General features: G+C 41.5%; 4 protein-coding genes and 1 non-coding gene across 13 annotated transcripts in view; 3 read left to right on the forward strand and 2 right to left on the reverse strand.

Annotated features, from left to right (window-relative positions):
* Senp7 (SUMO specific peptidase 7) overlaps positions 1 to 435 on the reverse strand; it is a 160,413-nt gene extending 159,978 nt beyond the window's left edge. The window contains exon 1 of the mRNA XM_006248244.5: positions 301 to 435. The gene's annotated coding sequence lies outside the window, so the exon portion shown is untranslated. The remainder of the gene's footprint in view (positions 1 to 300) is intronic.
* Positions 436 to 676: 241 nt separating this feature from the next.
* Positions 677 to 5,755, forward strand: Trmt10c (tRNA methyltransferase 10C, mitochondrial RNase P subunit). Its single transcript, NM_001008337.1, has 2 exons — positions 677 to 723; positions 3,180 to 5,755. The coding sequence occupies exon 2, from the start codon at positions 3,201 to 3,203 to the stop codon at positions 4,443 to 4,445; it is 1,245 nt and encodes a 414-aa protein (NP_001008338.1). The 5' UTR covers positions 677 to 723; positions 3,180 to 3,200; the 3' UTR covers positions 4,446 to 5,755.
* LOC120095729 (small nucleolar RNA SNORA70) lies at positions 2,577 to 2,714 on the forward strand. The gene has a single exon (XR_005491524.1). It is a non-coding gene; the product is annotated as a small nucleolar RNA SNORA70 (small nucleolar RNA).
* Positions 5,756 to 8,576: 2,821 nt separating the features above from the next.
* The window catches only part of Zbtb11 (zinc finger and BTB domain containing 11), a 60,414-nt gene continuing 45,275 nt past the window's right edge, over positions 8,577 to 23,715 (reverse strand). For 2 of the 5 annotated variants that reach the window (XR_010055956.1, XR_005491033.2), the window contains exon 13: positions 8,577 to 21,524. The gene's annotated coding sequence lies outside the window, so the exon portion shown is untranslated. The remainder of the gene's footprint in view (positions 21,525 to 23,715) is intronic. The other 3 variants (XR_005491031.2, XR_010055958.1, XR_010055957.1) reach the window with 3 other exon arrangements.
* Pcnp (PEST proteolytic signal containing nuclear protein) lies at positions 9,107 to 23,658 on the forward strand. 5 transcript variants are annotated; one of them, NM_001395615.1, is made up of 5 exons: positions 9,107 to 9,211; positions 14,922 to 15,136; positions 17,382 to 17,456; positions 20,615 to 20,670; positions 21,867 to 23,658. In NM_001395615.1, the coding sequence occupies exons 1-5, from the start codon at positions 9,148 to 9,150 to the stop codon at positions 21,991 to 21,993; spliced, it is 537 nt and encodes a 178-aa protein (NP_001382544.1). In that variant the 5' UTR covers positions 9,107 to 9,147; the 3' UTR covers positions 21,994 to 23,658. The 5 variants fall into 5 exon arrangements, with proteins under 5 accessions (NP_001382544.1, NP_001382545.1, NP_001382546.1 ...); NM_001395616.1 differs by having other exon boundaries at positions 17,385 to 17,456; NM_001395617.1 differs by having other exon boundaries at positions 14,974 to 15,136.

A 23,715-nucleotide genomic window follows, 5' to 3' on the forward strand; every position in this document is an offset into this window, starting at 1 on the left:
GTGTAGCCCTGGCCCTCCTAGAATTCACTCTGTAGACGACGCTGGCCCTGAACTCGCAGAGACCCTCCGCCTCTGCTTCCCAAACGCTGGGATTAAAGGCGCTGGCCACTACGCCCGCCTAGAATTAGATTCTAAAATGGAACTTTAAGATTTGCGTGAGATGGTTTTTGTTATAACATGCACATCACTAGAGTAACCTGTTAGGATTCGAGTTTTAACGACAAAGCAATAAATGGGGCGCCAGTCCGTCGGTGACGCGCCCCCAAGTCGACTTAAAACGTCATTTTCACAGGGACTCACCGGCAGCCAGTCAGCGAGAGGAGCGGCGGAGGTGGGGAAACAAACTGCCCGCCGAGCTAAACGTCAGAGGCAGTGCCGGGAGAGGCGGGACATCCGGTGGTGCCGGACTTCCGGCGGCTGCAGCGGAAACCCTTGGCTTCTCTCGGTCTCGTGCTGTGCGGGAAGGACCGTGTGTGCACACGCGGGTCTCCTCGTTCTGGTGTCCTGCTGTTCCCCCCCTCTGGGTGTCTCCGGGCTTCTCTCTGTCCGTACTCTGATGTTGGGTAGACTCGCCGGCTTTCCAGGATGCAGGTTGTGGAACTTGTGCGCTAAAAACTACAGGCGAGAGGAAGCTGTGATGTAGAAGTCGTAAGTACTGCACTACCGGAAGCCGAAGCCGAAGCCGCGATAACCAAAACCGTCTCCAGTATCGCGCTTTAAAGTGTAAGTTGTCGGGGACTGCAGAGATGGTTCGACGTGCTCTTGCAGAGGGTTTGACTGTGGTTTTCAGCACCCACTTAGGACAGCTCACAAGACTACCTCTATCTCTGGGCCAGGTGGTACCCACGTCTTTGGTCTCTTCGGGCACCGGCATGCCAGCGCACACAATTATCCCCTTCACACACGCACACACAGAACTTTAAAATAAAACCTTTTTAAAAGTTAGTTGTTATAATGAGTATGGTGCTGCAGCACTAGAATTCTAGGCCTCGGGAGGCGGAGGCCGGAGATCTGTCTGGAATTTGCCAGCCTGCGCTAAAGAGTGGAGAACCTATAAAAATTATTTTTATTTTTAGGTTTTAATCTCTATGGAATTGTAAAAGTTCATTTCTACTAGTTAGAAAGGCAAAACTCAACTATATTATTTTTATGGGTTTTTTTGTTTTTGTTTTTTTTCTTTTTTTCGGAGCTGGGGATCGAACCCAGGGCCTTGCGCTTGCTAGGGAAGCACTCTACCACTGAGCTAAATCCCCAAGCCCTATTTTTTTGTTTTTGTTTTGTTTTGTTTTGTTTTGTTTTGTTTGGAGACAGGGTCTCATGGGATGAAAGGCCTACAATCATGGCCCAAGATGATAATTTTGTAAAACTCAGGGCTTGAGGATTCTAAGTTAAATATTTCTCAAAGTTTTGAGATCAGGTTTTTTGTTTGTTTTTGTTTCGTCTTTAACGTCTGAATGGTTTTGTTTTTCGAGACAGGACCTTACAGTACCCTTGTCATAGAACCCAATATGCACACCAGGCTGGCCACGTTTAACTGTATAGGCACAGTTCTTATCTATCCTAATGGAATATAGTCTTTAGCTTCTAGTGGGGAAAACAAGCAAGTATTATCATGGGCCCAGGGCGCTATGAAAAACTAATAGGACTGTTTGTTTTAAAGTGGGAGAAGAAGATGTGTAGCTGAAAAGGCAGGCAAGCAAAGAGGGATATTGCAAAAACCTGCTTAAACTGTTCACTGAGCTTAGGTCTGAACAGAACACAAAGTTATGACTGTACTGGAGTGGGAAGGAGTGCATCTGCACAGAGCAGGGCATGTCAGACAGCAAAAGATGGGCAGGGTTTTTCGGGAATTTTCTTTTTCCCTCACATTTTACGTAAGTTCACAAACTAAGCGTTTTCATTGTCTTGTGGAACATCCAGTTCTTCAAGATAAAACTACAGAGCATTTTATATATTTGTCCCGGATTTGTCCATTTTATAATATTATCTGCTAGAAAGTCCCAGCTGAGGCATTGTCTGTTTTAATTACCTGCTGCTTTGTATTTCTGTTTTGGAAGCACAAAGGTGTTTGTGTGGCAGCTCTTTGGTTTGTTTGTTTTGTTTTTAAATCAGATGCCATCTTTTGTAACTTTACTGCTTTTCCTCTCCATTGTTGCTTTCAATAAAGGATCTCAAGATTGGATGTGTATTGAAGGAATTGTAGCATCTTGTTCTCAGCCCTATAATTGCCTTGTAACTTTGCTGTAATTGCATTGACTATCTAGGCCTGTGCCTACAACAAAGTCAACCTTTTGTTTAAAAACATGTTGGAATTACTATATAAAATAAGGTGGAGCAGGCTATGGTGATGCATAGCTATAGGGCCAGTTATTTCCGAGCCTGAGCAGATCACTCAAATTGATGAGTTCGACACCGTCCTGGTCAGTGTAACAAGACCCTTGTCCCACAAATTTAAAAAAAAAAAAATTGACCAGTAAGTGATCACAAGCTTAGGAGTTGAATTAGTGGTGTGTAGCGTCTAAGGTTTTCAAAGGCTTCCTTCTCTCTACTTCAGAAATCAGTCGCTCGATTGCCTTCTGCAGCCAATTAAGCCGACCAGATTCCTTTCCTCATAGGAGTCTGGTGTGCAGTGGTTGCAAACAGCATCCTCCTTGGTAGTGTATGCAGCCTGCTGTTGAATGTGCAGGTTGCCCAAAGGGACCTTGGAGACAGTTCTCAAGTGCATACTCGTGTCATTTCAATGCTATTTCCTACCTAGGCTCTACACACGCATCTGGGGTTTCTTTGGGAAGTCCCAGGGCACAGTGGCCAGTGACACATTGGTCATGTCTTCAGTGTATCCACACCAATCTGCAGAATGAGGAGTGTGACTGAGGCCCTGTCAGAGCCAACTTCAGCTTTCCTGACAGCCAGATCTACAGCCTAGAGAAATGGGGCTTCACCAAGTGTAATGTAGAGAAATTAAAGTCATGGTAGCTGACAAGGGGCTTGTCCCCGATGCTTGTAGGATCAAAATATCCCCAATTGTGATGGCAGACCCAATCTTCATAAGGGCTTCCGCTGTGCTGAGTCCCATACCCCTCTGACCATGTTCACTAATAGATCTCACAGAGAGGGAGAAGACCAGTTGCATAGTTAAGTTCTAAAATCTTTAACTTAATTTAAATTTTCTTTTATAGGGTTCCTCACATTTCTTCAAAATGAATGTGACTGTTCGTTTCTTAAGACCTTTTGCCAGATATCTGGTGCCATATACCTTCCATAGGACAAGAAGTAATTCATATTCAAGAGTTCTGCAGAGATATGTGTCTTCCAAAGTACCTTCTTTGCCCTGTCATAATAAGGACAGTACATCCCCTCCTGAGCAGCTAGAATTGGATGGGTGGAAAACTACAATGAAATCTAGCATTCAAGAAAATGGTGTTTCAGTGGTCTCCGACAAAGATGAAGACTCTCTGGCTGCAACCAGAGAGCTAATTGAGATGTGGAGATTGCTTGGCAAAGAAGTACCAGAACACATCACTGAAGAGGAGCTCAAAACCCTTATGGAATGTGCTTCTAAGTCAGCCAAAAAGAAATACTTAAGGTATTTGTATGGTAAGGAAATGATGAAAAAAGCTAAGCAAATGAAGAAGGAAATGAAAGCAGCAGCCAGGGAAGAAGCAAAAAGGGCCAGGTCACTAGAGCCCAGCACGGGAGAGGAACAACGGGACTTCATGTTTCTCCGACTCTGGGACCGACAGACCAACATCGCACTGGGATGGAAGGGTGTCCAGGCCATGCAGTTTGGACAGCCTTTGGTTTTTGACATGGCTTATGATAATTACATGAAACCAAGTGAACTGCAGAATACAGTTTCTCAACTTTTAGAAAGTGAAGGCTGGAACAGAAGGAATGTTGATCCTTTCCACATTTATTTCTGCAATCTTGAGGTAGATGGTGCTTACCATAGAGAGCTAGTTAAACGGTATGGAGAAAAATGGGACAAGTTGCTCTTAACAGCCACAGAAAAGTCTCCTGTCGATTTATTTCCAAAGGACAGTATTATATATTTAACTGCAGATTCTCCCAATGTTATGACTACCTTCAAGCATGATAAAATTTATATAATTGGATCATTTGTTGATAAAAATACACAGACAGGAACATCCTTAGCCAAGGCTAAACGGCAAAATCTAGCAACAGAATGCCTTCCACTAGATAAATATTTACAATGGGATGTTGGTAACAAAAACCTCACCTTAGATCAAATGATTCGAATTCTGCTCTGCCTGAAAAACACTGGTAACTGGGAAGAGGCTCTCAAGTTTGTTCCCAGGAGAAAGCACACTGGCTATTTAGAGGTTCCTGAGCATTCGCAGGCAGCTTTTAGGAAACTGAAGAAGACAAAGACTTTAAATTCGTTTCGAAAGGGCTCCTTAAATGTACACATGTGGAAAAGGTGACCTAAGTGAGAAAGTAATAAGCAGGCTGGAAGTACGGTTAAAAGAATGTATTTCTTTCGAGACTGACAGTAGAGGTTTGCCTTTTTGTTGTTTGCTTTTTTGAGACAGGATTTCTCTGTAGCCTGTACTGCAACAAGGCCAGACTAGGTGTAGGTATCAGCAAAAGTTTGGAAGTTTGTTGTTTTATTTGTTGTAAAAACTATCAGAAGTTTATAGATTAATCTAGAATTGAACACAATAAAAGTTACTAGCATTTTTTTAAATCAGTCTTTGAATATCAGACTTTGTTGTCCTGTTTGGTTTGAGGGTTGATTTGGTTTTTGGTTTTGTTTTGTGGGTTTTCCTTTGCGGGGAGGGAAGGCATGCCTCTGGTAGCCTATGCCAGCTTCAACCCTTATTCTCTACTTCCCCTTCCCAAATGATAGGATCACAGGCATGTGTCACCATGGCTGGCTCCGTTACACATTCTCTTTATCAATGTTAGGATCTTTTTCATGAGAAAATTTGAAGTTGTGATTATGAAATTAAAGCCTGTATACAACACTGGTCATGTTACAGGCACTAAGTTAAGTTATATTGCATAACACAATCTTGGTTGTCAAAAAAACTGACTTTCCTTGGCATGTTAGGCAGTTTTCTAATACTGTGAAAGTTGAGTTTGGAGGTAAAACCAACCAATTATTTAGGACAGAAATGTATCTGGACTGGGATGATGTCTCAGTGGTCTCTTGCAGAGAACTTAAATTCTGTTCCCAGCACCACTTTGGGTAGCTTGCAACCACCTGTAATTCTAGTTCCAGTGGATGTGACACCCACTGGCCTCTAAGGGTACATGTACGAAATGTAAACAACTCAGGTAGGCATATACCCACATGAATACAAATCTGAAAAAAAAAAATACTTGGTTAGTACACAGTACTTATTGTATGGATAGCATTTCTGGGAAATACTGTTTCTCCAGCCACGAGGTTTTAAAACATGTCTTAGAAGTTATTGATTGAATAAAAATGACGCCCACAGATAGGTCCTTGGGGATTGGCACTGTTAAGTATGGCCTTGTTGGAGTAAGTATGGCCTTGTTGGAGTACGTATGGTTTGTTAGAGGAAGTACATCACTAGGAGGTTGGCTTTGAAGTTTCAGATCTCAAGCCACACAATGTGACTGTCTATTTGTGGATCCAGATATAGAGCTCTCAGCTCCTTCCCCAGCACTATATCTGCCTGCATGCCAACATGCTTCCTGCCATGACAATAACAGACTAACCCTTTGAAACTGTAAGCCAGCCCCAATAAAATGTTTTCCTTCATAAGAGTTGCTGTGCTCATGGTGTCACTTCACAGCACTAGAAACCCTAAGACTTTATTTACTTAATGTGTATTTGTATGAATGTAGTTGTGTGTGTGTGTGTGTGTGTGTGTGTGTGTGTGTGTGTGTGTGTGTACCCATGAGACCAGAAGAAAATATCCTTTGCTATAGTTACAGGTAAGTTGTAAGATGTCCAACATGGGGGTTGGGGATTTAGCTCAGCAGTAGAGAGCTTGCCTAGCAAAGCCCTGGGTTCAGTCCCCAGCTCTGAAAAGAAGAAGAAAAAAAAAAAAAAAAGATGTCCAACATGGTTTATGGGAACTGAACCTGGATTCTGATGGCTCAGTCATGTTTCTGGTCCCAGTCATATGGGACTTTGGGGTCTTGCTGGGAATCAAGGCCTCAACAACACATTGGAGGCCAGCCAAGTTTACATGAGAAAACAGCAACCTAGGGTGATATATAATGCCCCCCCCCCCCCCGCCAAGAAAGAGTTTTCGCTTTGAGCTCACAGATATCCACCTGCCTCTGCCTCCTAAGTGCTGGTATTAATGGCACAAGAAATGTGAGAATCTTAAATGATATCCTGTAAGCCATATAGGAGAAATGGTGAACTAAACAAGAATTAAATACTATATGGGTCAGAGATATGACTGAGCCTCAGCAGTTAAGAGCACTGACTGCTCTTCCAGAGGTCCTGAGTTCAAATTCCAGCAACCACATGGTGACATGATGATCTGATGCCTCTTCTGATGTTTCTGAAGACAGGGACAGTGTACTTACATATATAAAATAAGTAATTTTAAATTAATAAATACTACTATATGACAGTTTCCTGGTTACTTGCATATAATTGTGTGCTAAATAGAACTTCAAAGTCCCTGCCTAACAACAGTACTACTGTTAAGGTACGTAGTCCCCATCCTCTACTTGAAGCTTACGTTACTTATTCACAAATACTAAACAGCTTTTATGTAGGTAACCTCCAATACAAGGTGCTATGAAACATGGCTGCTTTTTAGTTTTAATTTTTTGTGTGCATATATATGTAGTTAAGCTGTCTTAGTTATTTTGAAGTGTGTTTTCACTATGTAGCCCAACCTGCTTTCAAAATTATCCTGCCTCTACTCCTGGGTGTGGGATTAAAGGCATGGGCCACCATCCCTAGTGCCACTTTAAGTTTTGAAACAGTGTATGGTTGAACCTGGAGTTGGCTGATTAGGCTGGACTGGCTGGTCAGCAAAGCCCAGGGGTCCTGTTTCAGCCTCTCCCGCACTAGGATTATAGGCATCTCAGCTTTATGTGAATGCCAGGGATCCAAACTCTGATCCTGAGATAACAGAATGATTCAATATAGCACCTACATTACCAACATCCACTTTTCTGTTCTGTTTTAGTTAGGCCCTCATGTAGCTCAGGCTGGCTTTGAAGTATCTGTGTAGCTGAGGATAATATCTTTATCTTATGATCACCTGTTGAAGAGATACTAGTATTGTTTATTTAGATACAGGGTCTCATGCACTCCAGGCTGATCCTCCACTTCCCAAGTACTGGAATTAGACATATGTGCCACTACTTCATTTATGCAGTGTTTTGCATGTTAGGCAAGCACTCGGCCAATTGAGGTACACACCCACAGTCCACTGATAGTTTAGAGAGAATTAAAAGGTTTGTGGACAGCAACTCTCAGTGTTGCTTGGAGGACAGTTTAAACTACATTCTCTAAACACTTGATTGTATATTACAGGTTAGTAATTGACCAAATTTGGGCAGAGGGCTGAGTAGTATAAAGAAAAAGAAGAAATAGATGAGGCTGTAGCTTACTTAATACGTGGATTTCATTCAACAATAAATGAATCTACTAAAGGTTTCTAGGAGAGGCAGGACTTAATTATTTCCAACCTAAAAGAGAAGTAGCCTACAGTGGTTACTGTTAAGTAAAAGATACATGCATGTGTTAGCAAAGTGGCAGGGAAAAGCAACAAGACAACTCTTGTTCTATTCGTTGTTCCTGCGTAAGTAAGGAGACAAGACTGGCACTAGCTTTTATGGTAAAACTCTCACAGGATACTTTTACCTTAAAAGAATAGGATGGGGGTTGGGGATTTAGCTCAGTGGTAGAGCGCTTGCCTAGCAAACGCAAGGCCCTGGGTTCGGTCCTCAGCTCCGAGAAAAAAAAAAATAAATAAAAAAAAGAATAGGATGATTTTAACCAGTAGACAGTTATGGGACTGGTATCAAGAAAATACCTTGAAAAATACCAAGAAGTGAATAACTTCTTGTTCACAGCCATTCTTTTTTATTTTTTAACTTTGTACTTTTTTTAACTTTGTCACAGCCATTCTTAACATTGGAGCTGGGCTGGGGCATATATTAAACGTGGAGAAGGGGGGTTGGGGATTTAGCTCAGTGGTAGAGCGCTTGCCTAGGAAGCGCAAGGCCCTGGGTTCGGTCCCCAGCTCCGGGAAAAAAAAAAAAAAAAGATAAATAAATCTTAAAAAAAAAAAAAAGTGGAGAAGGGATGAATAGAATAGAGAAACAAGGCGATCGATCTCCAAACTGCAGTAGGCCAAACTACTCTTTTCCCTTGGAAGGACAGCTCCTGCCCTTGAGAGTGTAGCGGTGGGTTTTTTGTTGTTGTTGTTGTTTTGTTTTGTTTTTTGTTTTTACGAGTGTGTGAATATATGCAAGTGAGTGTGAACTCTTACAGACTTCTAGAGGGTGTCGGATTTCCCGGAACTGGAATTACAAACAGCTGTAGACCACCCAACTGGGATTTGAACTTCCGTCCTCTGGAAGAGCAGTAAGCGCCTTTGACCGCCATGTATAACTATTTCTGATTTTAATAACGTTTGCTTGCTTGCTACAACTCTCACGCTGAAGTTTTCACGAATGCAAAAATCGCGGAAATTTTTCCGCCACAATTCCGTACGTGATCTTCCATAAATTGCGTTTCGGTGTCATTACACAAATGAAAATGATAATTTCACATTGGATTGTACTGGAGATTAAACGATAGTTCATGAACGGTGTCAACACTAGACGGCGTCCGATAACTGCTGAAGTTTCTCCGTAAGAACACAGCTCCATCCCATAGAACGAAGGGCCAGCCGCGACCACCCCTGAGCATGTAAAAACCTGGAATTCCACCAACTGTACCAGCGTCACTAAGTTCGTACTAACCCGGACGTACCATCCCACGACTCAGCCCTCTGAGGCGGTCACCCGACACCCGGTTCATGCCGCAGCAAGCCAATGACGTCACTTCCGCTTCTGGCTCCCGTTCCAGGACCGCTCTAGGCTGCATCCTCGCTGGCCCGCCCGAAGCTTTGTGGTTGCTGGGCGGGGCCGTGACGTTCTTGCCCGGACTGCAAGGGGGAGGCCGCGGCGGGGAAGATGGCGGACGGGAAGGCGGGAGAGGAGAAGCCCGAGAAGCCGCAGCGAGCCGGAGCCGCCGGAGGTGAAAACAACCCCAGCGTCGCGGGCTGCGGGGGCTACTCCGGCCTTTCTTGGGGTTTCCCGGGGTGGGGGGGCTTTACGGCATCTCAGGAACGGGCGGAGCTGGCGCTCGCCCGGCCAGGGGCTGGGCCCTGGTGAGTACCGGGCACGCCCGGTGTGGCCCGCGGGGGATCGAGGTCCGTATCGTCTCCTCAGAGAGCCCGCCAGTTACCACCGGGCCTTGAGAAGGGAGGTGGGAGATGGAGCTTGGGCTGGGAGCCCAAACAGCAGAGAGCTCAGGGCCCGCCGCGCACTCAGGCCCCCGTGCGAGCGCCGAGCCGCCGCCGCGGGCACTGGCCGCATGCCGGCTTTCCGAAGGCGCCGGCCTCTCGGTCACACGTAATTAGCTTTGATGCTCTCATTTCGCTGAGGAGGTGGAAGACCCCAGCCCACTCTTTGCTGTATATTCAGACATAACATTTATAAACCCTGCGATGGCGTAAGTCGAGACGATGCAGGGAGGAAAGGTGATCTGGCTCAAGCAGCAAAAGCTTGAAATTAGGGTTTGATTCGCTTTCTTTACAGTATTCTTCTTAGGCTGCTAACAGCAGAGTCTATGTCAGATAATAAGGTGGCAGGTGCGATCTTCCTGTAATTTGTCCTGAAATTAAACTCAGAGTATAGCTATCTTTTCATTCCTCCTACCACCGTAATTTTTGATGGTGTGCATAAAGGGAAAGAAATACGTAGTCTCTTTTCCCCTACGCCCTTTTGTCATAAGGATAATTAACACACGTGAGCGGATAATAAATAATGTCTTGTTTAGAATGTTTTAGCCTTTCACTGTTCTAGCTTTCTTCGGTCTTGTCCCTGAGATACTTAAATGCGAGAACATGTAGACCCAGTATCGCGTAAAGGCAAAAGGTGGCTCTACCAAGTTTGTTAATTGCCCAAAACCCCCGCCCCCATCCTGAGTACTGGGATTACAGGCCATGGCCACTTTGTCAGGTCTCTTCCTCATTTTGTTTTTTAAATTAGTAAAATAGCAAATGAAAGTATTTTAATTCTTACTTTAGACCTTGTCCATTAGGATTAAAAGTAGTTTGAGGAAGACCTATAGCCTAAAGTGTCTTGGGTGGCCTTGAATTTAAGCTCCTTTTGACTTGACTGAGAAAATTGTTCTACAGCACTGCTAAAATGTACCTTAAGTGTCCAAATCCGTGTGTAATGTGCTTGCCACCCTTTCAGTTGAGGGACATTCTGTCCTGTGAATAATATTTCCATTTTAACAGTGTTAGGGGTTGTGTAGGTTATTTTATGCTGGTAACTCAAAATAGCAGTCCTTTCTACATAATTTGCCTCATTTCGCATAGCTCACTTTAATGTCAGGCATAATGGGATTGTGCAGAGGATTCATAACTGAAACATTTCACCCATAGATAGAATTGAATTGATGAGCCTGAAGCAAGTATTCAGCTCTCTTGGAAAACTTTGTGTAGCATTGGCAGTTTTTCTTCTGTGACACAGCTCACAGTGTTGGAAATATGAATAGTTTTCCTACCCATTTAATCTTGTTATGGATGCTAGAGAGAGAGCCCAAGGCCTCGTTTATGCTGAGGATGAACCTCTCTCCTGTGCTCTGTTTTAGTAAATATACTATCCCCATGTTAAACTTAACGTGTTCTCTACTGGAGAGCCATCTTGAACCACCTTTCTCTTCAGTCTACTTGGGGAGACTTTGTAGATATTTTTTGGTTAAGGTTATGTAGCTCTTTAACTTGAGTAGAAATTTAGAGAGACAAGCAACTTAATGTGTAATCATATCTATTTCAAGCCATCAGTGGTTATGCCAAGAGCTACTTCAATGATGTGTATACTTCCTGTGTCAAAACAGCTCATGGACTACCTGTCCTGTCAGAGAGCTACTTGAGTCCTTGCTTTGTTTTGTTTTGTTTTTTGTTTTGTTTTGTTTTGGTGTTTGGTTTTTTTGGTTTGGTTTTCCTCCAGATAAGCTACCAGAGTGCACATGGCTCATGAATGGTACCTTTGTGGAATTGTCTCATCTTAGCTAGTCAGTGAAAAAGAAAAATTGTAGTATGTATGGTTTAATTGATATTAACTTACATGATTTGTTTACTTAGAAGGAATACAAAGTAGACAGAAGTCTTCACTAAAATATTCTCTCATCTAAAAGCTAGCAATTTGTGTAATGATGACTTACAAACTGAAAGGGCTGAGGCTGGAGAGATGGCTCAGTGGTTAAGAGCAGCGAATGCCCTTCCAGAGGACCTGGGTTCAATTTTCAGCACCTATATGGTAGCTTACAACTACCTGTAACTTCAAGATCTGACACGTCCATACAAACATGCATGCAGGCAAACAACATTGCATATAAAATAAAAATATTTTTTTACAAAAAACAAAAGGGATTTTCTCATTTAAGAATGCTTGTTCATTTATTCATTATAATTCACACTACTAAAGATATTCACAGTATTAATCAGTAGTCATTCAACATTTGTTTTCCATAGTTTTAAAATACAAAATGTCTTAATAAACTAAGTGCTGAATTCCAGCAGTTGGGATGCAGGGAGCAGGAGTATCCCTCTGGAGTGCAAAGTAGAGGTTTGAAGTACTTGAACTACATTAATTACATAGTGAATTTCAGACCAGTCAGGGTTACACAGTGATACTCAGTCTCACAAAACAAACACAAACAAAATGTCTCAATAAATTGAAAGTAGAGATCCTTGATTAAATGTTCCAAATGCTAAATTAGTTTGCATTTAAAGAACATTTTGTACTTATGAATTAAATGTTAATATTCAGTGATAGACTTCAACACTCATATTTGTTTGAGATAATTTTCTAATGATCCATGTTTAGAATTACAAATATTTTAATAGCAATCAGTAGTAAAAAATATATTTGTCTGCTGTTTTCCCATTTTAGTCCATTGTTTTATTTGCTTTTTTCCTAAATGCTTTGTGTGTTTTGCTACATAATTGCTAAGAGAGTTGTATGAAGACAAAGCGGCCAACCTATGTGTCACATTGAACCTGTGTATACTAAGAAATGAGAGTCTATACTGTGTTCACCTTCTTCACTCCCTGCTCTCCATATCCAAACAGAAGATGCTATCTATATACATTCCTGAAATTATTTTATTAAAGATTGCTTAAAATTATTTTGTTGTTTTTGAGACAGGATTTCACTGTGTGATTTTGGTAATCTGGAACTCAGGGAAATCCTCCTGCCTCTGCCTCTCAAGGCCTGGGATTAAAGGCACACAGAATTATTTTTAATCACATGTCTGTGTGTGAGTGTGTGCACATGAACACAGGTGTGCAGGAAGGCCTGAGAGTTGGATCTCCCAGAGCTGCAGTTACAGGAATTGTGAGCTGCCTTGTGTGGGTGCTGGGGCTCTAACTGGGATCCTCTGGAAGATGAGTAAAAGTTATCTTCCTGCTGAGCCATCTGCTGACAAATTTTTTTATGTCTTCATACAAGAGTACAGAATACAATGGTTGATGCCAGTTCCTGCTTAAATATACTTGATTAAGAGTGCAAATAAAATGCACAGGTCCGAGTCTAGTCCGAGCTGTCTAGCATGTCCTTTAGTTCACGGTGGCCTCAGACTAGGCTCCTGACTCGTCACATGAATGCTGGGATTACAAGTCTAGGCCCACTACCAATTTAAGAAATTCTGTTTTGGGGCTGGGGATTTAGCTCAGTGGTAGAGCGCTTACCTAGGAAGCGCAAGGCCCTGGGTTCGGTCCCCAGCTCTGAAAAAAAGAACCCAAAAAAAAAAAAAAAAGAAATTCTGTTTTAAATTGGGTTCTCAGTTACTGGAGAGTAGTCGTTCATTCTTTCAATTCAGATCCTCTTACATATAAGTAAACGAATGGCGTCTCAGGAAACTACTCAGTTCCACCTTTGCCTCTTGCAAACTGGAGCTCTAATCCAAAGAAAGTAGTTTATTTATTTATTTATTTTTCAATTTATTTACTTTATTTATAGATGGTTGTGAGCCACCATGTGGTTACTGGGATTTGAACTCAGGACCTTTGGAAGAGTAGTCGGTGCTCTTAACCGCTGAGCCATCTCACCAGCCCTGAAAGTTGTTTATTTAATCTGTACCAAATCAGATACTCTATTCAAAGTGCTTGTCGAATTAGCATGGTGATACAAGCCCATGTACCCTGGAGATGGAACAAGATGTGTGCAAGTTACAGTGATGCCTGGCCTTGGGCAATATAGCTGGAAATGAGAAAGCTACGTGGGCAAATAGGTCACTTATAGTACTTAATAGTTTGTACAAGGCTCTGTGTTCAGTCCTCCATGCCACAAAGTACTAATTAACCTAAAGATGTGTCATTACCAAACTGCATGAATCTAGATGTGTAGTCTTGAGTTTTTGATTCTTTTACTTGTCAGTTACCATGTTTGACCTCCATTCTAGCTTTGCCCCATTTTGTTATTGAACTTGCCAAGGCAGTCACTTAGAGCATGTTCCGTTTCTCTACCAGTAAGTTTGAGTCTCAGAATGTATCCTGTAGGGTAGAGCTGGAGAGAAAAAAGATTGACCAGTCTGTTTGGTCTTTCTTTTTTTTTTTTTTTTAATTTTTTTTTTAAATATAAATACACTGTAGCTGTTTTCAGACACACCAGAAGAGGGCATCAGATCTCATGATTGTGAGCCACCATGTGGTTGCTAGGGTTTGAACTCAGGACCTCTAGAAGAGCAGTCAGTGCTCTTAACCGTTGAGCCATCTCTCCAGCCCCTTTTCGGTCTTTCTAATATGTTCTTAAATAGTCTTATTTATGAACAAGCCTAATATACTCAAGACATGAAGTTATTATTGACTTAAACACATACAAGCAAAATTGTTGAAGACATCTTGATTTCTACATCTGTATATATCTCTGTACTTTCTTGATTCATGAGAAAATATGTAAGTGAAATAACTCTTGTTTGAATAACTCTTATATGTAGCTTAGAGCAGGTGTTAGACCAGCTTTCAGAATAGGGTTAACTCACAAGAGATTTACCTTGAAGTTTTTTCAACTCCATAGGTTATGTAAGGTGTAGCTTGAGTAACATCACTTAGGAACATAATTTAGCTAGGGATTGACTAGCCAGAGGTGTAGCTCAGTGTAGAATGCTTTGTCTTGTATAAGCAAAGCCCTGGGTATTCGGTATGGTGAAGGAGGGAAGAAAAGGCTGTAGACTGATTTCACAGTGTAGTTTAACCAACAGTGGACATGTGCATGACTAGATGTTTTGTATGATTAGGACTACATTACTGAGAATATTATAATTTATTAGCCAGAGGTTTTGTATTGCCACATGATTATGTACAAGTTAGTTTATATAAAATAATTTGTTGGTTTCAATTTCTGAACATCAAAAATTCCACAAATGTAACCAAGATTAATGTATAATTAATAAGGTAATGTTTAGCTGACGGGTTTTTAACTCTCTGTGAACTCTGTGTTTATAATTTTAAATTGCTCTGTATTTTATGCTAGTTAATTCATGGGAGCCTCTTGTACTGCCACACAATCTCAGTTCCTGCTGTACACTCTAACAAGCAGTGAAGAGACTGTTGGGTCAGTAGGTGACAGCTGCAGAGGTATCTTCCTTGTAAAGATGCTTTGTGAGGTTGCTGCTCCCATCAATCTGCTCAGTAAAAATAGCTCATCTTGGTAAGTTGTTTCGACTTCACCAGGACCTGAAGAAGAAGCAGAAAAACCTGTGAAAACTAAGACTGTTTCTTCCAGTAATGGAGGGGAAAGTTCCAGTCGCAGCGCTGAAAAGCGATCAGCTGAAGACGAAGCTGCAGACCTCCCAACAAAGCCTACAAAGATGTCCAAGTTTGGATTTGCCATAGGTAGTCAGACAGCAAGGAAAGCATCCGCCATCTCCATTAGACTCGGAGCAAGTGTGAGTTGTTCTATGTGTGCTTTTGTAATGGTCCTTAAAGATTGGCTTCATCAGTCTGCTTTTCTGTGTGTGTGTGTGTGTGTGTGTGTGTGTGTGTGTGTGTGTGTGTGTGTGTGTGTGTGTGTGTCTGTGCACGCATGTGTGTGTGTCTATGCACGAGTGCGTGTGTGTCTGTGTGTGCGTGCGTGTATGTGAAGTGTGTAAAGGTAAACTGCTCTAACTGGATATGAACTTGTAAGTCAAAAAGTAATGAATACGTTAGGAAAGGCCTATGAATTCTATCAGTTGGTTGTAAAGAATGCATGATTTATAAAGTAATCACTTAGAACCTTTTTTTTATTTTTAAGATTTATTATGTATACAGTGTTCTCCCTGCATGTATGCCTGTTGGTCAGAAGAGGGCACTAGATCTCATTACAGATGGTTGTGAGCCCCCATGTGGGTGCTGGGAATTGAATTCAGGACCTCTGGGAGAACAGTCAGTGCGTTTAACCTCTGAGCCCAGAACCTCCAGCCCAGAACCTTTCTTAATTGAACAAAATCTTTGAAAAATACTTGGGAATTTTAAAATACCTTTTACTACTAGTATATTAAGTTATAATTTGTATTGTGCTGTAGCTCTGCTATAGAATATATGTTTAGCATTTGAGAGGCCTTGGAGAGGACCTGGCATTATGTACCTCCAAATCATAGTAATAACTATAAATCATTTCTTTGTAACTTAAAGGATTAATGCAGTAAATTAATCTTAGTTAGGGTTATCTGATTATCTATCTATGGTTTTTTAAAGTTTTTTTAATTCGTAAAGGTCAGATGGAAATGGTTTTATTTATGCCGTAGATGTTCATTTCGGAGATTTTTTTAAAAATGAAAAATTTTCATTTTCATATTCTCTCTAGAGTCTGAGCTTTTTTCTAAAGAATAAGAGCAGCCATTTCTCAGAACCCCAGATCCCACCTGGAGTCTTTTCCCCCTCTTTAAAAAGAAAATCTGAGTCGAAACAAAAAATTTAATGATATTTTTATTTCATTAACATTTTTCTCTATATCCTCTGGTTCTTGATGTGTAATGTTTAAAAATCACGTAGACCTAACTGCATAAATACTTGATTTCTTAAAAATATTTTTATTTACTCTTTTAACAGTTTAAACATACACTGTATGTTTATACAGTATCTTGATCATACCCTATTTAGCTTTTTTAAACATTAAACATACACTCATATAATTCTAATCTGCTTGGGCATACTCCTGAGTCCAGTTCCTTCTTTTTCTAAATAATTGATGGGATTTAATAATTGTTAAGTGGTTGAGTTAGGTTCGGAAAAGCCTCTTCAGTTAAAAATCAAAGTGAGGCTTTGAACCAGATCCTTCAGGACTGCATGTATAACAAGGAGCGTCAGGACTAAGGTCCATCGGCGTCTTAGGAACATCACTGGTTTGAAAAAGATGTAAAGGCTGTGAATGGCGGGATCCTCTCTCCTTCAGTGTTGGGAACTGAAGCCAAGGACTTGTTATAAATGCTAGACAGTCTCTCTGTCACTGAGCTCCATAGCCCCGTGCTGTGGAGAAAGACTCGGCATATGCTAATTCTACTGGTTGTTCCAGTGGGCGGTGCTAAGGGTGAGAAAGAAGGTAGTGGGTTAGTATCATGGACAGAGGGGGAAAAATAGGAGTGCTCAATACGGATCTGAGCAAGAGACGCTTGTAAGACAAAGGAAAGATTTTCAAGCTTGAGTACTTAAAAACATTAATCACTGGTGACCCTGGGGTGTGTTGCAGTGGAAGGGACAGTGAGAAGTACAGAGATTGACCAGGAAGGAGAAAGAAGCTGATTGCAGGCCAAGGTAGAAAGGAACTGGAAGACTACGTCAGCGGGATGCTCCCTGCGTTCTAAGGCACTGTGGTCCATGCAGCACGCTGTGGGCAGATAGCATTTCTAGTCATTCATCTCTTCTATGCGCACCCCTTAGCTTAACTGATAGTAAACTTCAAATCCTAAGGAGAGATTTTTTATAGAGAAAAGCTATTGGCTATATGAAATTAATAAAGTAAAATGATCCTGCTGGTAACTCTTATTTTCAAAGGTATAATGGATTTGCCCAAAATACTGAGTTCCTTACTGTGGAAGCTTATAAAAACATAAAATTGGGTAAAATTGAACCTTGTAAGAACAATTATTATTTTAATAAACAAGGCTATATAAGTTTTATTTGTGATAATTCTGTTAAATGTTTCTTCTTCAGAAGCCTAAGGAAACAGTTCCAACTCTTGCTCCAAAAACTCTTTCAGTAGCAGCAGCTTTCAATGAAGATGAAGATGTAAGCCGACGCCAATTTTATTTTATTCTTAAAGACTGTGTGTGTGGAAGGCATGTGTGCCATGGTGTGCAGGTGGGAGCCAGGACAACCTTGGGAAGCAGCTCTTTCCTTCCGTCCGGGGTGGAAGTGTCTCAGGGCTGACAAACAGGCTTTCACGGCAAGCTGTCTATGTACCAGCCATCAGTTAGCCCTTAGTTTTACTTCCAGTCCTGTCAAGAAGACAATAGCAGGTGGTCTAGAAGACCAGAGCCTGATTCCTGATACCCACATCAGGTGGCTCTCAAACACTTCCAAGTCCACCTCCAAGAGATCCAGGTTCTTTGGCTTGCACAGGCACCTACACACACATGCAAAGACCAACACAACACACATTTGTACCTACATACATAATTAAAAGTAAACTTTAAAAGAGAAAAAGAAATTTAATAGAAAATTAGAGTTTGTACTGATGGTAGTTAAATCGATAATAGTAAAATAGTATTGGTAAAATTTCTTTGTAATGCTCAAGAAAATTGGATTTCTTCTTTTGTGGTGCTAGGTACTGAGCATAGTGCCTTGTTCATGCCAGGCCACTGTTGTACCACTGAGGTACATACCCAAAACTAAAAACTTAATGTGTTTATTGATACAAATGTATTTTTATAAAAACTGCTGATTTTATAGAAAATTTCAAGAAACTTGAGTCAAGTCAAATGCTTATAATACATACTAGGAATTATATGAGTCAGTAATGCATATGCCACCATGCCTGGCTCAATGAATTTCCTTTTGAACATTTGTGGGTATGTGTGTGCGCACCTTGTTACACATGTTCGTTCAAATATAGAGAGGTCAGAAAACAACTTGTGGACTTAGTTCGTCAACTCCGTGGGTCCCTCAGATTGAATATAGGCTGGCTGGCTGGTGGCAAGCACCTTTACCCGCTGAGGTATGTCCCCAGCCCCTCACTCTTGACCTTTAGTATTGCTCCTCTCAATAACTTTACAGTTGGTCTTGAGGGATTACCTTATGCTTGCTACAAAAAGCAGCTGTGCAGTGCATCTGTAGCAGGAATAGCAGTGCAAGCAAGTGGCTCCATTAGACTTCCTCTCCTGAGTGTCAGAGTGAGCTCCGAGGGTCTGCTCTGCTGTCTGTCCCAGTCCTCTTGTGCCCCTTATAGTGTCCACATCCTACCACACTCAGGATCATGAGTGCAATTTCCCATGGTCTCACACATCTCAAACTGACTGGCCTGGAGCGGGGTACGTAGCTAAGGATAAGGATGGCTGTCATTTCAGACCCTCTACCTCCACCTCACGCATTGGGATCACAAATATGCACCACTAGATCAGTGTCCTTTCTTTCTTTCTTTCTTTCTTTCTTTCTTTCTTTCTTTCTTTCTTTCTTTCTTTCTTTCTTTCTTTCTTTGTGTTTGAGTCAGGGTTTTTCTGTGTGGCTCTGGCTGTCCTAGAACTCTCTGTAGGCCAGGCTAGCCTCAAACTCACATAGATCCTCCTGCTTCTGCCCTCCAAATGTTAGGACTAAAGATGCTATACCACCTTGCTTGGCCATACCCAGTTTTTTTTTTTTTGTTTGTTTGTTTTGTTTTGTTTTGTTTTGTTTTTTGGTTTTTTTTCTTTTCTTTTTTTCGGAGCTGGGGACCGAACCCAGGGCCTTGTGCTTGCTAGGCAAGCGCTCTACCACTGAGCTAAATCCCCAACCCCACCATACCCAGTTTTACGTGGTGTGGAGGACCAAGCCTTGCTAGAGCATTGTGTATGTTAGGCAAGCTGGGGTTAAAGGTGTGGGACACTGCATCTGACCATTTTGTCTGTCTTGTCTTTGAAGCAGGGACTCTAATAGTTGACGGTTACTCACTAGATAGCTGAGGACAGTCTTGAACTTCTGATGTTCCTACCATTCTTCCATACCCAACTGAGGGAACTGGGATGTACAAGTCCAGAAGGAAATGATAACATAGAAAGTAGGCAAAGTATGTATGGGAGCTGTTGTCAGCTATAACGTAGTAGCGCTTCATGTGCGATGTGGTAACATGGCGGTTGTTTCTTCTCATGTGCTCCTTTGCGGTGTCTATTAGTTCATCTCTGCAAATGGAGAATTATACCTGATTACACACAGCCTTAGGCTAGAGCTTTGTTGCTCAAAGCTGTACACCATGATTCATTGTCTTACCTTAATCTTCAGGAAATTTGTTTGTTTTAAGAGTGAGTCTACTCTTTGTCTGTAGCTGACCGGGAACTCACAAAAATCTACCAGCTTCTGCCTTCACCTCCTGTGTACTAACACCTGACCCTTTAAATTTTGTTTGCCTTTTGCTTTATTCTTTGTTACGGCTTTAAAATATTTTAGCAAAAGAGGCTGGAGAGATGGCACAGTGGGTAAGGATTCTTTCTCTTCTCCTAGGACCTTAATGTTCTAGCACCCATGTCTGGCAGCTGTGACTGTGGCTTCTGTCCTCTCAGGGCACCTCTACCTACCTCAAGCCCCATACCCCCACATACACAATTTAAATTTTTGTGTTACGAATATATATTGTGACATTTTCTTGAACCATTTACTCATAGATGGGTAGGCAGAATCCATGTCTTGCCAGTGTGAAAAGTGCCAGCGAACATGAAGTTCATATGTCTCTTTGACTAATTAGCATAGGAGAGTTACTTTTCTCTTAATCCTACCAAATATAGCTCTGACTTAGGTGTGTGTGTGTGTATGCTCTGAGGGCAGGTGCCTATGCACGTGTGCATATATGTATGAAGGCCAGAGCTCAGTATCGGGTGTCTTTTCAGCTAGTCTCCACCTTGTTCTTTCCCTTCCCTTCCCCTTCCCTCTCCTCCCTTTTTTTAAGACAGAGCCCTGTTAGCGTGAACTCGATGATTCAGTTAGATAGGCTGGCCAGCAGGCCCTAGGATCCTTCTTCTCCACCTCCCAGGCACCAGAACTGTAGGCAGCCTCCACTGTATCTAGCATAGTTGGAGATTGGATTCAAGTCCCCGTGCTTATTGACTGAGGCCCCTCAACCCCAAGATTAAAACAGAGTAATTGTTAAAGTTCACTGCCTTACTCCTTTTATGGCATTAAAACATTAAAAAAAAATTAGCCTTAGTAACCAAGTGAATTAATAATTTAAATGCATTCATTTCCACTTCCGTGTTGTGCAGAGTGAGCCGGAAGAAATGCCTCCAGAAGCGAAGATGAGGATGAAGAACATCGGAAGGTGCGCGCTGTAGGGAGAGCAAGGGGAGGAGACAGTAAACGGTCACACCAATCCATACTGCCCATATGAGCCCACAAAGAATTAAAATCTAACAATCTATCCACGATCGCGAAGTCTGTAGTCCCAGCAGCTCTGCCTGTCACTACTAGAACTTAAGTAGATCTGATACTGTCACCAGTCCAGATGAAGTGCACACACACACGTTTTTATTATATTTATTTTTGAGACAGTCTCACTGTGCAACCCTGGCTGTCCTAGAGCTTGCTCTGTGGACTAGGCCGGATTTGACCTCGAAGAGATCCACCTACCTCTACCTCAGAGTACTGGGTTTAAAGGTGTGCACCATCCTGCGTACACATCTGCAACAACAAAACATTGACACTGTACGTTTCTCTTTGCCATATCTCTGGATTTTTGTTTCATTTTTACAAATGCTCACGATAAACCACCAAATTAGGTTTTTTTGGTTTTTTTTATTTTTTTGGTTTTTTTTTTTTTTTTCGGAGCTGGGGACCAAACCCAGGGCCTTGCGCTTGCTAGCCAAGTGCTCTACCGCTGAGCTAAATCCCCAACCCCCCAAATTAGTTTTTAACCTTACTTGTGGGTTTTAGGTCACTTCTTTTGCAACAGATTTTCTGTTTGCTGCGGTGCTGGGAACTGAACCCACGAACTGGTATTCTGGATAAGAATTCCACAACGGAGATCATTCCTCCAGCTCTCAGTAGTAGTTTCAGAGCTGACTCTTACTGTATGTTGTCGTCCCTCATCTGTGCTGAGGACTACACTCATTATGGAGTGTAGGTTAGTCCTGGAGCTCTTGGTTAGGGTGCGCTTGTCCCTAGCTCTCCGCAGCCCTGCAAAGGAACACCATGGTGGGCCTGGTGCATGCCTACGGTCCTCACATTCAGAAGGAAGAGGCAGGTGGAGCTCTGCATTCCAAGTCAGCCTGACTAACAAAGACACCATCTTGAACGTCAAGATACTATAAACCCCAGGCTTTCCTTTCTGCTCTTTTTCCTCACTGCACACATACTGAAATGAAGCCTTAACCCTTTATAGAAAGGCATTTAAAAGATCTCTGTAGGGGCTTCTGCTGCTCAGCCTGTATTTATAATGTGTGCTAAGCCAATGTATATTAATACGTTTAAAATTGACCACAACAATAATTTGAATAAATTGAATTTCTTTTAACACAGGGACACGCCAACATCAGCCGGACCAAACTCCTTTAATAAAGGAAAGCATGGCTTTTCCGATAACCAGAAGCTGTGGGAGCGAAATATCAAATCTCATCTTGGAAACGTCCACGACCAAGACAATTAAGAGAAGTGTTCTGAGATTGGGGTGTGGGCGGGTGCATTAGAAGGAGCAGTCAGCCTCCTTTTTGTAAAGAATGGTGTAAGACTAGCTTTGGAGCCGTTTTTCTTTCTTCTTTTTTCTTTTCCTTTTTTCTTTTTTTTTTTTTAAGATTGAGTGGTACACTAATAAATGAGAGTTTGCAATTAGAGGTAATTTATGTTTTATATACAGATTTCAAGACATTTGCTAATTTTGTAGTTTCACATGATTAGTTTCCAAGGGTTACAGATAATAAAGAAATCAGAAGTGGTACCTTTCTAAGAATTGCATATTTTTTTAGACACAACTATTAGCACATTAAGAGGGAAGCCAAAAGTTATTGCCTACTTCAAAGTGAAAGCAGTTCCTCTCCTGACTTCTCCCCCACATTACCTGACTGTCTGTCTGGCTCCCTGGAACAGCCTTACGAGAGGGAATTGGATTGAGAAGACAATTGTTACTGGACTATTGACTGAAAGTAAATTTAGATACAATTAAAATAAACCTTTTCCTATGGGCATTTCACCTTGTTCTGGGCCATTATATGCTAGTACTGCTTCGCTATCAGTACAGACGCTTTGCTCTTTAAAAACTTTTTTCGTTAAAAATTCTTGTATGAAGTATTGAGTATTATAACTAGCCCACTTTAATGGAGGTTGTCTCCCTTCAGGATTCTTCAAAGGACACTATTTGCTACCAAAGTGAATCAGTATTTGAATGTGCTTCTCTTGGTTTCTATTCTAGTTCCTATAATCATTTCCACCAGAACTTGAGGCAAGACATAAGGAAGCTGTTTCTTTTAAAGTACAAACCGCTGAAAACATCAGTGTGCGCACTGCTTAAGTATTTGGCTGGCTTTTATTTTTTAAAAGGTTTAAATACCAAAAGAGGAAAAGGGTGTAACGTGGTGTGAAGACAGGTGAGGCAGCTCACCCGTGACTTTTGAAGCATTTAAGTTACTGACTTACTAGATCCAGTTTTGAACTGAATTCACACGATTTCTTATTTGTACAACTCCATGGTTTATTTTAAGTATGTACATACTGAGCAGTGGTTTCAAAAGCACATTTAGTGACTGAAATGGGACAGAAATGCTTCTTCAGACACACTTTCATTGTGAGTCTCTCATCGCATATGCTCTTAGATTTCTGTATCTAGGGTGTTTGTTTTGTATTTTTTGTATCGTATATGGGCTTTTTAAACGTGACAGTTAATGCATCTTTAATAGTCACAGACTAAAGAAATGATAAAATGTCCTTGAAAATGACAATGTTAAGTTTGGAGGCGGCTTGGGTGAGTTTCATGGGTGGTGATGATTCACTAGGCAATTTTTACTGTAATGACTTCCGAGAAGCAGCCTGCGGGTGTACCTGACACGTTCACTACATTGAGTCCACTTAGTAAGCCCGAGTACACGATGGGAATGTACATTAGCACTATTAGTTCATACATGATTTAAGTATATCAAGATACATACATTTACCTTTTACGTCTGCAAACTGTCCTGTGGCCATTTTACTGTTTGTTGAAATAACACCTCTCCTACATGTTCTTTACTTGACTGGAAGAACAGTTAACCTGAGGTCAAGATGGAGAGACGACTAAGCTAAGTGTCTTTACTAAAACTACAATAAATTTTGTCAAACTTGGTGGCAGTCTATTTTATTTTTTACTGTGCCTTTGAAAAAACACTTTAAAAATTATTCT

The sequence above is a fragment of the Rattus norvegicus genome, chromosome 11 (genome assembly GCF_036323735.1).
Source record: "Rattus norvegicus strain BN/NHsdMcwi chromosome 11, GRCr8, whole genome shotgun sequence".
Lineage (NCBI taxonomy): Eukaryota > Metazoa > Chordata > Mammalia > Rodentia > Muridae > Rattus > Rattus norvegicus.

Bases quoted from the DNA above. Each gene is read 5' to 3' on its own strand.
- Trmt10c (NM_001008337.1), top strand. From the start codon at position 3,201: ATGAATGTGACTGTTCGTTTCTTAAGACCTTTTGCCAGATATCTGGTG.
- Pcnp (XM_063270407.1), top strand. From the start codon at position 14,729: ATGGGAGCCTCTTGTACTGCCACACAATCTCAGTTCCTGCTGTACACT. The intron at 15,137-17,381 runs GTGAGTTGTTCT...TTTCTTCTTCAG, and splicing joins CCATTAGACTCGGAGCAAGT to AAGCCTAAGGAAACAGTTCC. The intron at 17,457-20,614 runs GTAAGCCGACGC...CGTGTTGTGCAG, and splicing joins CTTTCAATGAAGATGAAGAT to AGTGAGCCGGAAGAAATGCC.